Below are 14,345 nucleotides of genomic sequence, written 5' to 3' on the forward strand. Positions count from 1 at the left end.
TGGGTTAAACGAAGCTAAATAATGCAGTCCCCGAGAGAAAGGATGAGAGACAGGACTGGGGCAGTCGTGAGACTAGAGATCGCAAGGAGAGTTTGGATATCAAACATATTGGGAAAGTAGAATTGGCAAAGTTGAGGGATTGATTGGATCTGGAGGATGAGAGAGAAGGTGGAATCATTTGGTAAATGACAAAGGCCACATCTCATATCAGTAAGAATGGATTTTTAGAAAGCAGACAACTGGTTGGTCATCTGGAAGAAGGTAACATTGGGTCCATTCCTTATACCACATGCCAGGGCAAAGTCCAGCCCTACTCACAGGGTCTCCCATCCCTTTATATTACAAATTTCGTTATCAGTCCATCTTGGAAATATTGTTGGCTAGCCTCCTCATTCACTAACATGCCCTCACATCCAAGAGGGACAAGGCTGAACCTTGTCATCCAGGACCAAGAGAAACAGCCTGATGGACTTAGTCTGTCTTGGAAAACTGAACTATACCTAGCGATATCAAAAACCATCGTTCAGCTTGCCATGGAGAAGACACAGGGAAGAAGGCATTCTGGAAGAGGCAAAGAGAGATTGGATCAGATCACAGGTTTCCAGGTCAGCCTTGGAGAAGAGAAAGGGGCTCCTCTGAACGGGGAAGAAAAGAATCAAAGATGGGTTATGGTCTAGGTTAGGGCTCAGCAAACTTTTTCTATGAAGGGCCAGATGGTAACTATCCTAGACAGAACACATAGTCTGTCGCCTGTTCTTCATTTTTACAATCCTTTAAAACTGTAAAAAACATCCTTAGCTCACAGCCAGGGCTGGATTTGACCCAAGGGCTGTAGTTTGCTTACCCCTGAAATAGATTATTTTAAAATTATTCTAGAGAAGTGTTTAAGGAGCTCATTCTTAACCTCTTTTCTCAGTGATGTTACCTGCTGAGGGTGCAGGGGACAATGAGAGGTTGGAGCCTAAACAATGGAGTGAAGATTAGAATATCTGTTGTGAGGAATGATGTAGGAAAAAAATCATAGAATGAATGAAAAGATTGTCAAGCAACACTGAATGACTGATATTGAAAACAAAACAAAATAAGTGACAGAATCAATCCACACAATTGTCTATGCAGTCTGGGGGCTAAGAAAACAGCTGGATTAATCCAATATTAGGATTGGTCATAAGGATAATTATGAAAGAATGCCAAGGGGGAGGGAATGAGGGCTCTAGTGGGAGAAGGTTGTATTGAGTGACCATGGAGTCCAAGCTGAGTGGGGGAGGGACCGAAACTAACAAGAAAAACATGGAGACCTGAGGAATCAGAGGTTAGGATGAGGCCATGAAGCAGGTTTCAGGAACTTTTTCGGAAATGTTATAGGCAAACTAAGCATAAAACGCATTATCCTGTTTGTTTTCCATAAACAGAATCATACTATGTTCTGCTCTTTGCTTTTATTCAATAAACAACATATCTTTCCACATCTACACATACTGATCTACCCCACTCTTTACCAGCTGTACAGTATTCCACTGTATGTTCTGTGTTCCCCATGATTTATAAAGCTTATCAGTGGACATTTAGGTGGTTTCCAGCATTCGGATTTACCAGAAACCTGGATGAACATTGTCATACAGAATTCCTTGTGCACGTTTTGGCAAATAAATCTAAAGGATGAGTTCCCGTACATGGAATTACGGGAACTAAAAGTCACATGCATTTGAAATTTTGTCAGCTATTGCCAAATTATCCTGCAAAGAGTCTGCACCAATTTCCACTCTCACAAACAGTGGGGGTTAGCGTTCATTTTCGCACAGTCTCATGAACGCTGGATGTCATCAAACTTTTTCATCTTTGCCAATCTGATAAGTGAAATCAGTGATGCCCACGTTTTTGTTTGGACTTTTTAATTATAAGTGAAGTTGTTTTTCCTATCTTCATTAGCTACTTGTATTTCCTTTTCTGCAAACTGGCTATTTTTACCCTTTCCTCTGTTTCTGTTGGGTTGTTTATCTCTTTCTTACTGATATATGAGTTTTTTGAACATTAAGGAAAATAGCCCTTTTTCAAATGTTTTGCAATTATTTTCCTATTTGCCTTTTGTCTTTCTTAATGGAACTTTGTGCACTGCAAAATATTATATGTTTTACGTATTCAAATTAATCCTTCCTTTTTCTTTAAATCTTCTCTTTTTTGTGCCTTCCATCCTCCAAGATGATTTTTTAAATCCCCTTTATGCACTTCCAATACATTTATTGTTAGGTTAAATCTGAGATCTGTCTGAAATGCATTCTGATCAAAGGGAAAAAAAAAAAGGAAATCCAGCCAATCTTTTTTTTTTTCCAAATGGCTAGCAAGTTTTCCTCAATCATTTATTGAAGGATCAATAATCCTTCCTGATTTAAATGGTTAATTTTATCAAATATTATATTCCTCCATGAAGTAGGCTTTATATTAGGACTCTTATTCTGTTCTGTAATCTATCTGTATCCTGCGTCAGGACCTGCCAAACTGTTTTAATTACTGCAGTTTTATGTTGTGCTTTTGCATCTGGAAGAGATTTTCTATATCACTGACCCTACTTTCCCATGGTTTAAAGAAGAGATTGTTGGAGAGAAATTAAGAATGGTACCCTGAAAACTGCAAAAGAAACCAGATAAATTCTGACCTCATGCTCCTGGCCCTGAGAGACCAGACTAGAACTAAGGATTGCTAGGGAAATGGCATTGTCAGAAAGAAGGCAGATTTCAGGAAGATGAGCAAATGGAGGCTTTTTTTTTTTTTGGCAAAGAACATGGTACTGAATGAATTGAGAGCGTGGGGGCGGGGCAAGAAGGAAGAAGGGAAAAAGGGAAGAAGGGAAGGAGAAAGGGACAGATGCAGAGGGAGAGAGGAAGAAAATTATCTGACAAGAGACAGAAGAGATGAGGTTACTAGGTGAAATACAGAAAGCCGGGAGAAGTTGTCATGACCATAAAGAGGAAACAGGTTAAGAGGCAGCAGAGTTTACTTTAAAATTTTGAAAGCCTGTACTGAACATCAGAGAGCTTCCCCTCTCTGGTTCTTTAATAAGAAAATGGGTAGAATTATAGCTGGCCTGTCTTTAGCAGGACAGAGTGAAATGGCAGACGTGAACGTTTTAGCACTAACTATAGAAATGAAGGTTACAGGAGTTCAGGTGCTGGTATGGACAGTGCTGGATATTTGACTCATATTACCCGACTTCACCCTTTAAGATTTAATATGAATTTTTGAATAGGTAATACATGTACATGATTCAAGAGCCCAACTCATATAAGAAGTTACACACAGAACTATTACTCCTCCCTCTGCCCACTCCACCCATCCCATTTCTTTTTTTTTTTTATAAATTTATTTATTTATTTTTGGCTGTGTTGGGTCTTCATTGCTGCACACGGGCTTTCTCTAATTGCGGCGAGCGGGGGCTACTCTTTGTTGCGGTGCGCAGGCTTCTCATTGCAGTGGCTTCTCTTGTTGTGGAGCACGGGCTCTAGGCGCACGGGCTTCAGTAGTTGCAGCACGTGGGCTCAGTAGTTGTGGTTCGCAGGCCCTAGAGCGCAGGCTCAGTAGTTGTGGCACACGGGCTTAGTTGCTCTGCGGCATGTGGATCTTCCTGGACCAGGGCTGGAACCCGTGTCCCCTGCATTGGCAGGCGGATTCTCAACCACTGCACCACCAGGGAAGCCCCCACCCCATTTCTTAATCTACCCCCATCTCTAAAGATTCATTCATTTATTATACGGTCTTCAAGTGTTTATTTATTTGCAAATACTAATATTCACATATTTCCCTACCTTCTCCCCTTTTCTTACACGAAAGGAAATATACTAGATACCGTGCTTTTTATCATGTAATATGCCCTAGAAAATATTCCATATCAGTACTTAGAGACCTTTCTCATTCTTTTTTTTTTTTTAAGCTGGTGTGGATGTAACATAATTTATTTAAAGTGTCCCCTGCTGATGAGCATTTGAGTTGCTCCTAATCATTTGTTACTGCAAAAGCTGCAGCAATTAATCACCCTGCACCTATGTCATTTTTAAAGATGTGTGCAGGTATATCTGTTGGATAAATCCTTAAATTGAGACTTTGGGTTGGGTTAAAGCATTACTGCTTCTGCAGTTTTGTAGGTATTGCCAGATTCCCCTCAGGAGGGCTGTATCATTTTGCACTTCCATCTGCCATGTATGATGGTGCCTATTTCCCCACAGGTTAGCTAACACAACGTGTTGCATCAAACTTTTGATTCTTGCAAATCTCACGGGGAGAAATGGCATTTCAGTAGAGTTTTCTCCAGTTTTTGAAAATTTTGCACTTCTTCTAATTTCTTTAACACATTAATAATAGTTTAATAATAGTTATTTTAAAGTTTGTGTCTGCTAAATCCAATATTTGGATCATTCTGTCATCTGCTTCTATTGGTTGTTTATTCTCTTGTTGGTCACATTTCTGCATGTCTAGTAATTTTGCATTGTATGCCAGTATTTGTGCATAAAGAAAGAGGCTCTAGGCCTTCCACGATGGGGCCATGCTTTGTTCCAGAGTGTCTATTCCAGTAAATAATAATAATAATAATAAAGCATTGCCCCATCATGGAAGAGGTTGATCATCTCATATCAGTTTTCCTAAGCAGATGTTACTCCTTCCAATAGACTCCTTTTCAATAGAAAGGAACTTTATTTCAGTAAAGTTTTCTTGAATTTTAGTTTTAAATACTTGTTCTGTTCCTTTATTTCCATTTTCTTCCTCAGGGACTCCGATCCGATTTTACCTGTGTTGGACATACACACCTGAGAAACAGGCACTAGGTGTTTTAGTTAGATTGTTTTTAGTTTTTTATTACATTTCTCTCCAAAAGGTATCTTGGGAGTTTCTTTCTTATAGGGAGATGATGACAGCCTAGTTCCAGTCTTTTCACTTTTCCACCTCACAAAACCCTGTAGGAACAATATAGAACTAGGCATAGAGAAAATCTACAAACTCTAAAATATGTAACGGTGGGCCAGACCACCCTAAACCAGCAGAATGAGTATGGAAAGCCACAACTGGGAAATCAGCATGGCTGCAACAGTGGGGTGGTTATAGTCTGTTCAGTTTTTATTTTACAAAACTCACGACACTTGATCATTTCCTAATATTCCTCCCTCCCTTGCTGCCCCCTAGGCTGCAGGCTGGTGTTCTGTTTGTTCATTTGTTTGCTTTTTGGCCATGCTGTGTGGCACGTGGGATCTTAGTTCCCCAACCAGGGATCAAACGTAGTCATCGTTTTATTGAAAACACTTGTCCAAAAAAATCACTCAGAAAGCTCAGAAGAATTCAGAAAACTTTTAACAAATTTCAAACACACGCAAGATAGAATCACTTTGAGTAGGGGAAGTGGAGGGTTGATTTGACACTCAAGAGCCTCATCAAAAGTAGCAGAGACTGGTGGAGGTGGGGGAGCCACATACACCGACACGTGTGCACTCACACAGCTTGATGAAGGGCAGGGCACAGACTATCTTGGTCTAGATAACTGTTTCTTCCTTCAGCAGTGTCTCCCTCTGTATGGAGCTCAGTTCTCCTCCCAAACTCTCCACGTTTTCCAGGTGCGAGATCTCTTGGGTCTCCTCAGTACTCTGGGAAATGGGCAACAAATGACAGCTAAGGCAGGCTGTTTCTTGAACGAGGCAGATGGCACCTGGGTGACAGCAAAAGTTTGGGTCAGGTGAGAGAGAGTGTCAAGCTCATAGTGGGGAAATCTAACAAGAGTCGGCCACATGAAACTGGAACTGCAAAGTTACCTGCATTGACTGAGATTTCACAAACACAGGCTAGCTGTTATGTGGGTCTGCAGCTAAACTAACAATACCTAAGTATTTTGGTTGTGATCCTAGGGTAGTTCTGCACCCAAGCACCGGGCAGAAGCAAATGCAAATCCTTTTTTGAGGAAACACTTTAAATACAGGCCTCAAATAATTTCCAACAACGACAACAAAAAAATATTCCAAGGAAAATGAGTTCACAGTCAAAATCCACAGACCATACCAAGAAACAAGGTACCACAGCAAGAGCCTATAGAAACAGCTGTAGAAACAGCAGCAAATAATTCAGTTGTTAAACTTATAAGACACAGAATATAAAATAAGTATGTTTAACATGTATAGTAAAAATATATTCAGAGAACAGATTTTAAATATGAGGGAAAAAAGCATAAAAATAACAAGATTTACAGGAAAATACAACTTCTAGTTATAAAATAGATTAACTGAAATAAAAATTTAATGGCTAGGTTAAATAGATCAGACACAGCTAAAAAGTGAATGGGTAGGGACTTCCCTGGTGGTCCAGTGGTAAAGAATCCACCTTGCAATGCAGGGGATGCGGGTTTGATCCCCGCTCAGGGAACTAAGATCCCACATGCGGTGGGGCAACCAAGCCCGCGTGCCACAACTACTGAGCTCGCGTGCCTCAACTACAGCCTGCGTGCCGCAAACCACAGAGACCACGGCACTACAACTATAGAGCCCACACGCCCTGGAGCCTGTGCGCCACAACTAGAGAAAAGAAAACCCACATGCCACAACTAGAGAGAAGCCCACGTGCCACAACTAAGACCCAATGCAGCCAAAAATACATTTTAAAAAATAATGATAATAATAAATAAATCTTTTTTAAAAAAGCGAATGGGTAAAATTGAAGATACATCTATATAAGTTATTCAGAATGCAGCCCAGAAAGACAAAGACAGAAAATATGAAAGAGAAATTAAGACACACAGGATAGAGTAACAAAGTCTAACAGAAATCTTCCTAGAGTTCCACAAAGGACAAAGAGAAAGGGAAAGAAAATGGGGAGGAGATAAAAATGTTTTAGAAATGCTGAAAGATATCACTCCTCAGCTTCAGTTCACACATCAAATCATAACACAAACATCCATACCCTGCAAAATACCAAAAAAATTCTCAGAGAAAAAAAAGTTGCCTCAAAAAGAATGATATGTTTAAAGAGAGCCAACTTCTCAACAATAAGAACAGAAGTGGGAAAGTAATAGAATAATGTCTTGAATGCTGAGAGAATAACTGTTAACTTCAAAATGTATATTCAGGGCTTCCCTGGTGGTGCAGTGGTTGAGAATCTGCCTGCCAATGCAGGGGACACGGGTTCGAGCCCTGGTCTGGGAAGATCCCACATGCTGCGGAGCAACTAGGCCCATGAGCCACAACTACTGAGCCTGCGCGACTGGAGCCTGTGCTCCGCAACAAGAGAGGCCGCGATAGTGAGAGGCCCGCACACCGCGATGAAGAGTGGCCCCCGCTTGCCACAACTAGAGAAAGCCCTCGTACAGAAACGAAGACCCAACACAGCCAAAAATAAATAAATAAATAAATAAAAATTTTTTAAAAAATGTATATTCAGCAAAACTAACTTTAATAAACAAAAATGAAAGATAATTTCATACAAACAAAATATGAGATAGTGTATCTCTAACTGACCCTCATTAAAAAAGCTAAAAGAAAAAAATGATATAAATGAACTTATTTACAAAACAGAAACAGACTCACAGACATAGAAAACAAACTTATGGTTACCAGGAGGGAAGGGTTGAGGGAGGGATAGTTAGGGAGTTTGGGACTGACAGGTACACACTGCTATATCTGAAATGGATAACCAACAAGGACCTACTGTATAGCACAGGGAACTCTGCTCAGTATTATGTAACAACCTAAATGGGAAAAGAATTTGAAAAAGAATAGATACATGTATAAATGAATCACTTTGCTGTACACCTGAAACACAACATTGTTAATCAACTATACTCCAATATAAAATAAAAAGTTAAAAAAAAAATCATTATAAAGGATGTACTTCAGGATAATGATCTTAGATAGAAGGTCTGAGGTTTGATGAGCAGCTAAATGGGTAAATATGTGGGTAAATTTAAAGAAGTATTAAATGCATAAAATAATAATAATAATAATGTATAGAATTTTTAAAAAAACAGAAGAAACCAAAACACTGGACAAAATAGCATATAAGTTGGGGAGGAGGGTCCTTGAACTATTTATGAAGAGAATAAATATGCTGATTAACTAAGCATGTTAAAATGTCAAGAGTAACTATGACACAAATGAAAACAGACCATATAATTTCCAAACTAACGAGGGAGGAAATGTAATGAGAATTATATACATAAAATTCAATCAACCCAAAGCAAGGCAAGTGAGGTAATGGGTGGGGAGCAGAAAAAACTGAAAGCACAAACTAAGGTGGTAGAAAAGATACAAATACATCAGTAGTCACAATAAATGTAAATCAACTAAATGCTCCAGATAAAAGACAAAGGTTATAATAAGACTAGATGAAAAAATCCAATCATAAGCTATCTATAAGAGACATCCAAAACGTGAAGACAGAGACAGGTTTAAAGTAAAAGACATAACAGGCAAATAATAACCTAAAGAATGTAGAGGTAGTTATAGTAATATCAGATAAAACAAAAAGCATTATAAGAAATAAAAAGTATCACAGCATGATGATAAAAAGTTCAATCCACTAGTAAAATATAGCAATTCTAAATCAAGGTTTAAACAAGATAATAAAAAAGCTTGATATAAAGTTTATAGATAAAAGGTTGCATTCAACATGAGACATGAAAATGGACCTCAGACTAGGCTATAAAGCAAGTCAATAAATCTGAAAATATTAGGACTATATAAACCATGATCTCTCATCAAATTGAAACTAAGTTAAAATCATTATCACCAAGATACAATAAAAATTCTATGCTTAGAAATTTAAAAGTATACTTTTAAATAATTCATGAATCAAAGAAAAAATCATAAGGGGAACAAGAAAACATCTGAAATCGAACAACAACAAAAGATATTACACATCAAAATGAGAGCCGCAAATAAAGATGCAATTCTTAGAGGGCAATTGAAGCTTTAAATGCCTACTTAGAAAAGAAGAAATAATCAATGAGCTTAGATCCTGATTTAGGAAGCTGAAAAAGGAACAGCAGAATAAACACAAAAAAAAGTAGTAGGGAGGGAAGTTCAAAATAAGAAGCAAAAAGTAATTAAATAGAAAACAAACAAGGTTTGTTTTCAAGAAAGCTAAAAAGCTGGTTCTTTGAAAACACTAAAAAAAACTGATAAACCTCTGACAAACATAGCAATGAAAAAAGAGAAAATTAGGTATGAAAAAAGTACATAACTACAGGGACTTCCCTGGTGGCGCAGTGGTTAAGAATCCACCTGCCAATGCAGGGGACACGCTTCAATCCCTGGTCCGGGAGGATCCCACATGACACGGAGCAACTAAGCCCACGCGCCACAACTACTGAGCCTGCGCACTACAGCCCGCGAGCCACAACTACTGAAGCCCGCGTGCTGCAACTACTGAAGCTCACGCACCTAGACCCCGTGCTCCACAACAAGAGAAGCCACCACAATGAGAAGCCCGCGCACCACAATGAAGAGTAGCCCCCTCTCACCGCAACTAGAGAAAGCCCGCGCGCAGCAACGAAGACCCAACGCAGCCAAAAAAAAAAAAAAATTAAAAAAAAAGTATATAACTACAGATGCAGCACAAATTAAAAGTTAAAACAGAAAACATTTTGAGTAATTTTATGTCAATAAAATTTAAAACTTAGATAAAATGTAAAAATTTAGAGAAATATATAAATTACCAAAACTGACTCAAGAAGAAATAAAATATCTGAATAGTCCTATAATCATGAAAGAAACTCAGTCATAAACTTAAAATTCTCCCATAGAGAAATGCCATGCTTCTATAGGAAAGCTTAGTTATACAATTAAATACTCAAGGTGGTAAAAATGAATGAAGCTTAGTTCCTCATATTAACATGGAGGAATCTCAAGATTATGCTGATCAAACATAGCAAACTCCAGAAGAAAAAATACAGTTTGATTATATTCATATGAAGTTTTAAAGCATGCAAAACTAAATAATACATTGTTTCAGGATATATATGTGTAGTAAACATGATTGGCATAAATTTCTGAAGAATTGAATCCAGAGGGGAGAGAAGAGGAAGAGACCAGGAACAGCCACATGGTAGAGGGGGGAAGACTTCAAAGATATTGAATACTTAATGTTCTAACATGTTTCATTAATTTTCGCAAACCCATTTTTTTCACATTTTAAAATCTCTGAAATGAGGATGTACCTTACAAGCTCTAGCACCTTAGAATTATACTTGGTATCAATTTTTCTTTCTCAGTGGTACATAAAATAAGGATGTAACTTATAAACGATGGATTTGACAAAACGTGGCTAGTTCTTAAACTATATGGTGGAAATATGGATGTATAGTTTATTTATAATTACTTGTATCTTACAGATATATTATAAACATTCTTTGTTATATATTCAATGTATAATAAAATCAAGTTAAAATAGGCTCTGATCATGGGTCAGGTTAAAATAGTGGGAAGAGGATTAGGAGTAGGGACAAAATTAGATGGGATTAAGAATTTCGATGATGATGGTTGGTAAAGAAAAAGCGATTGAGTGAGGAATAAGATCACAGATTTCAAGATAAAGAGACAGGAATAGAAAGCCTTAGGAACAGGGATGGTGGTAAGGGAGAGTGTGAAAGTGTGCAAGTTTGGTTCTGAAGTCAAGGAGCATAAGAATGGGCAGGACGAGGGTGGGGGACAGGGCTGAGGCCCTAGAGCAGTGCTGTCAGTAGAACCTTCTGCATCCGCACCATCCAGTGTGGAAGCCACTAGGCACATAATAACGTGGTTTTTGAACATGTGAAGTGTGGCTGGCGTGACTGAGGAACTCAATTTCTAACTTGATTTCATTTTAATGAAAGTTAAATAGCCACAAGTGACTACGGTTTTGAACAGCACAGCTCTGGAGCGTCCACAGCTCCTGAATCCAGACAGAGGGCAGGGAGAGGGCACCAGCCCTGGGACACTCACCCGCCACTAGGAATAGAAGGATGCTAAAGCCCAGGACGTAGTAAGGCCACTGCACGAAGGACTGCGGGGGGCTGGGCTTCGTCCGCAGGCTCCGGATCTCCAGGGCGTGCAGCGACAAGGCCAGGAAGGCACAGGCCCCTGTGGGTCACAGGGCAGCAACCTTGCTCTCCTCCCGTGGCTCCCACCTCCACTCCAGCCTCCCTGCACCTGTGTGGCTCCTGCCCGCACCCCTTGCCCCTTCAGAGCCAATAACCTCCACCCCACATGCCTGTCTCGCCCTCCTTCCCAACTCATCTCAAAGCCCGTGTGCCTCACCTGCCAGGGGCCCCATGATCAGAAATCCCTTTCCCGGGTACCCTCTGTGCCTGTGCTCTTGGCTGACTCCAGATGGGGCCCCCTGGGTGTGACGCTTTGGACGAAACTCAACCTGATTTTCCCACTGTGAGCGTTCCACCTCCTCCATCTGATGGGAGCCTCCCAGGGTAGGGCCTTGGTCAGCCTTTTAAAGTCAAAAGGTTCCAGAGGGCAGAGATGATCTCTTCCATTCGTTCATCCAAGAAACATTTGTATTTCATTTATATTCTATATTTCAATTATATTATAACCCTGTACCAGATTCCATGACAGTTGCTGGGATAGAGATTATGGGAAAAAGACCCCCAGACAGATGACACCAAGGCAAGGCTGTGAGGACTGTGCCCGCTGGGAGTGCAGAGCTAGGATGAGCCCCAAAGCGGGGGGGTCACAAACCCTGAGGGGGCGGGCTGGGGTGGGCTACTTCACTGAGAGGGCAGCGGAGGAGAGGGGCCCTAAAAATCCCCTCTCCAGAGACCACCCCCCCCTCCGTCTCCGGCTGTCTCCCCAGATCCCCCACCCACACGGCTGGGGCCCGCCTTTTGCTCCCCACCTGTGAGGAAGCTGATGAAGCCTGACACAAGATTGTGCTTCCGGGTCCTCGGAAAGAGCCGAGATGCAAAGGACACCATGACGACGGTGGTGAGGAAAGACAAGATGACGGCGGACAGCAGGAAAACACGGCCAATGATGATGTAAACTGCAGGGGAGGGAGGGAGGGTGGGCTGGCGCCGGGCACCCTGGCCCAGAGGGCAGAGCCCTGCAGAGCCTGGGCAGGGGTGGCCCCGGAGCCTGGTCGCCATCAGGTCCCAAAGCGTGGCCTGGGACCAAGGCTCCGACCCGGCAGCTTTGCCCCCAAGCATGCCCTGGGCCCACCATCTTGTTCCCCATGACATGAAAAAAAAATTAGATGGGCAATTTCAGACACTGAAATTATTAACCAATTCTTAACAAATACTGTTATGTGAATCTGGTTGTATCAAAGCATATGGGAAAACCATGTATTGTTTGGGAAAAAATGGTGGCTTTAATAAACAACATAAAATGAAACTGTCGTGATAAAATTTGTTGCATGTGGAAATGTGAAGAATTGCATCTGCATCGGTCACACTGAAATAAGTCACTGGTGGAAAGTCAGAACTTTGTGAGGTCAGGATATTCTGAACTCTGCAAGGGAGTCCCTCACACCCCTATTTAATTATCCACGTTACTAGGAGTAGTGAAACAGACCGAGGATCGAGGGGAATTCATTCTCCTGCTGTTGGCATGATTCAGACCTTGTTAAGGTGAGTCTGCATGACCTCCTGAGTGTGCAGAGGTGAGCGGCTGGGGGAGGGACAAAGGTGTTGAAGACCCAGATACTCTAGAACCTACCCTGGGGTTAAACCAGAGGCTCTCTAGTAAGGGCAGTACTGCCCCCACAGGGGATGTCCGGCAATCCCAGGAGGTAACGGTGGGCGTCACAACTAAGGGGGGGCGCTAATGGACTCTAGTGGGGAGAAGAAGGCAGGGGCGAATTCAGTTCTGTCCTAGCTGCCCCCACAGTCCTCTGTCACCCCCCAACGCCCATGCTGGCCCCGTCTCCCTCGCCCCCATCCCCGCCCCCATCCCCGCCTCCATCCCCCCTACCCGGTAAGGGTCGAGGCTTCCAGCACTTGATATGGAAGCAGTTCTCAAACAGGCCACTGAAAAACACTTCCTGGGACTCCTCGTTCACCAGACGAACCCAGAAGGGGAAGATGGAGACCAGCAGTATAAGCAGGTAGCCCAGGGAGGTCAAGGCAGGGGCTATGGCCCAGGTGAACCCCTTCATGTCTTTGTCCTCTAATGTCAGCATCACCTGGGGAGGGAAACAATGAAGGGGGGGGGTCTCACGCGGCACGGGGTGAAGGAGATGATGCCCATGGACATGTTAGCACACGTGAGGCTCGAGAAATGTTGATTTCTGTGCCTTGATTAACCTTACAGCCTTACAGACCTCTTCAGTAGGCCTAAACAATGCATAAAACATTTTCTGCCACTAATTCACTGGGCAATCTTGAGCGTGTGAGGTCCCTTCCTTGAGCCTCAGTTTCCACCTCTTTAAAATTTCCACCTCTCCCAGCTCTAACGTTCTAACCTCTCAGTTCTGTGGACACCCACCCACTGGCCACAGAAGAACCTCTCCAGTCAGCTGTCAGCTACTATGTGCCTTTTGAGATTTCAGAATGAGGACCAGGGCAGAGATTAAAACCAGGGCCTGAAGTGCCTTTACTCAGTGACTGGCCTTCTTGCCTCAGGACCTGGGGTGTAGACGGACAGGGGTCCACCTGGCCTGGAGGAACCCTCTGCTGAAAAATGAGCAGAAAATATGCACACAGAAAGTTTTAAAAATAGTTTTAGAGTTTCACAGACCCTCCTGAAGCCCTAGGTACCCTCTAGGCCTGGAGGTCAAGACCCTCAGTTAAGGATCCCTCATAACTCCTCCATCACCACCAGCTGTCATTAAGGATGTCTTCTTGGAAGGAGCACCTGCGATGCGGAAGCAAAGTGCCGACAGCTGGATTTGGTTCTGGAAGCCCGTGACCATGTCCCAGCTTTATCACTTGCTGGCTGGGTAACCTCGGGGAACTGGCTAAAACTCTCAGGACCTTGGGTCCCCATTTGGAAAAAAGAGGAAATAACACCTGCCTAGTAAGGTCCTTGCGAGGGCCAAGTGAAATGGTGCCAGCGAAGTGTCAAGCACAGTGCTTAGGGCCCAGCGTTGGGTTAAAGTTGGAGGGTGAGGGGCCGCCCACTTCTCCTAAAATGCAAACATTCCTGAGGGAAATTCACATTCACAACCTAAGGGCAAATGTATTCAACCAGTCTGCTTTCCTCTCCAGGCTAGCAGGGGAAGGAGAGGGGCGGTTGGAAGCCTGGGTGCGGCAGGCAGGGCGGGCCCTGTCCCGGTGGCCCCCAATGACCCTGGCCACACAGCGGCGCAGAATGGCGACATCAGGGGGTGAGAGAGAGACAGGACATGGGAGGTGGAGGACACCACAAGACAACAGCCCTTCTTTCCAAGTC

General features: G+C 42.4%; 1 protein-coding gene across 5 annotated transcripts in view; it reads right to left on the bottom strand.

The window, feature by feature from the left end:
* Positions 1-5,312: 5,312 nt before the first annotated feature.
* ZNF655 (zinc finger protein 655) overlaps positions 5,313-14,345 on the bottom strand; it is a 50,338-nt gene continuing 41,305 nt past the window's right edge. For 3 of the 5 annotated variants that reach the window (XM_082361351.1, XM_082361350.1, XM_082361349.1), the window contains exons 6-9: positions 12,927-13,137; positions 11,851-11,997; positions 10,944-11,081; positions 5,313-5,686 (exon numbers count right to left, since the gene is read on the bottom strand). In XM_082361351.1, coding sequence (XP_082217477.1) covers positions 5,514-5,686; positions 10,944-11,081; positions 11,851-11,997; positions 12,927-13,137 — 669 coding nt within the window. In that variant the 3' untranslated portion in view covers positions 5,313-5,513. Of the gene's footprint in view, positions 5,687-10,943; positions 11,082-11,370; positions 11,443-11,850; positions 11,998-12,926; positions 13,138-14,345 lie in introns of those variants that run through there. The other 2 variants (XM_082361354.1, XR_014235922.1) reach the window with 2 other exon arrangements.

This window comes from Balaenoptera borealis (assembly GCF_965194805.1).
Source record: "Balaenoptera borealis genome assembly, chromosome: 16".
In the NCBI taxonomy this organism is placed as follows: Eukaryota; Metazoa; Chordata; class Mammalia; order Artiodactyla; family Balaenopteridae; genus Balaenoptera; species Balaenoptera borealis.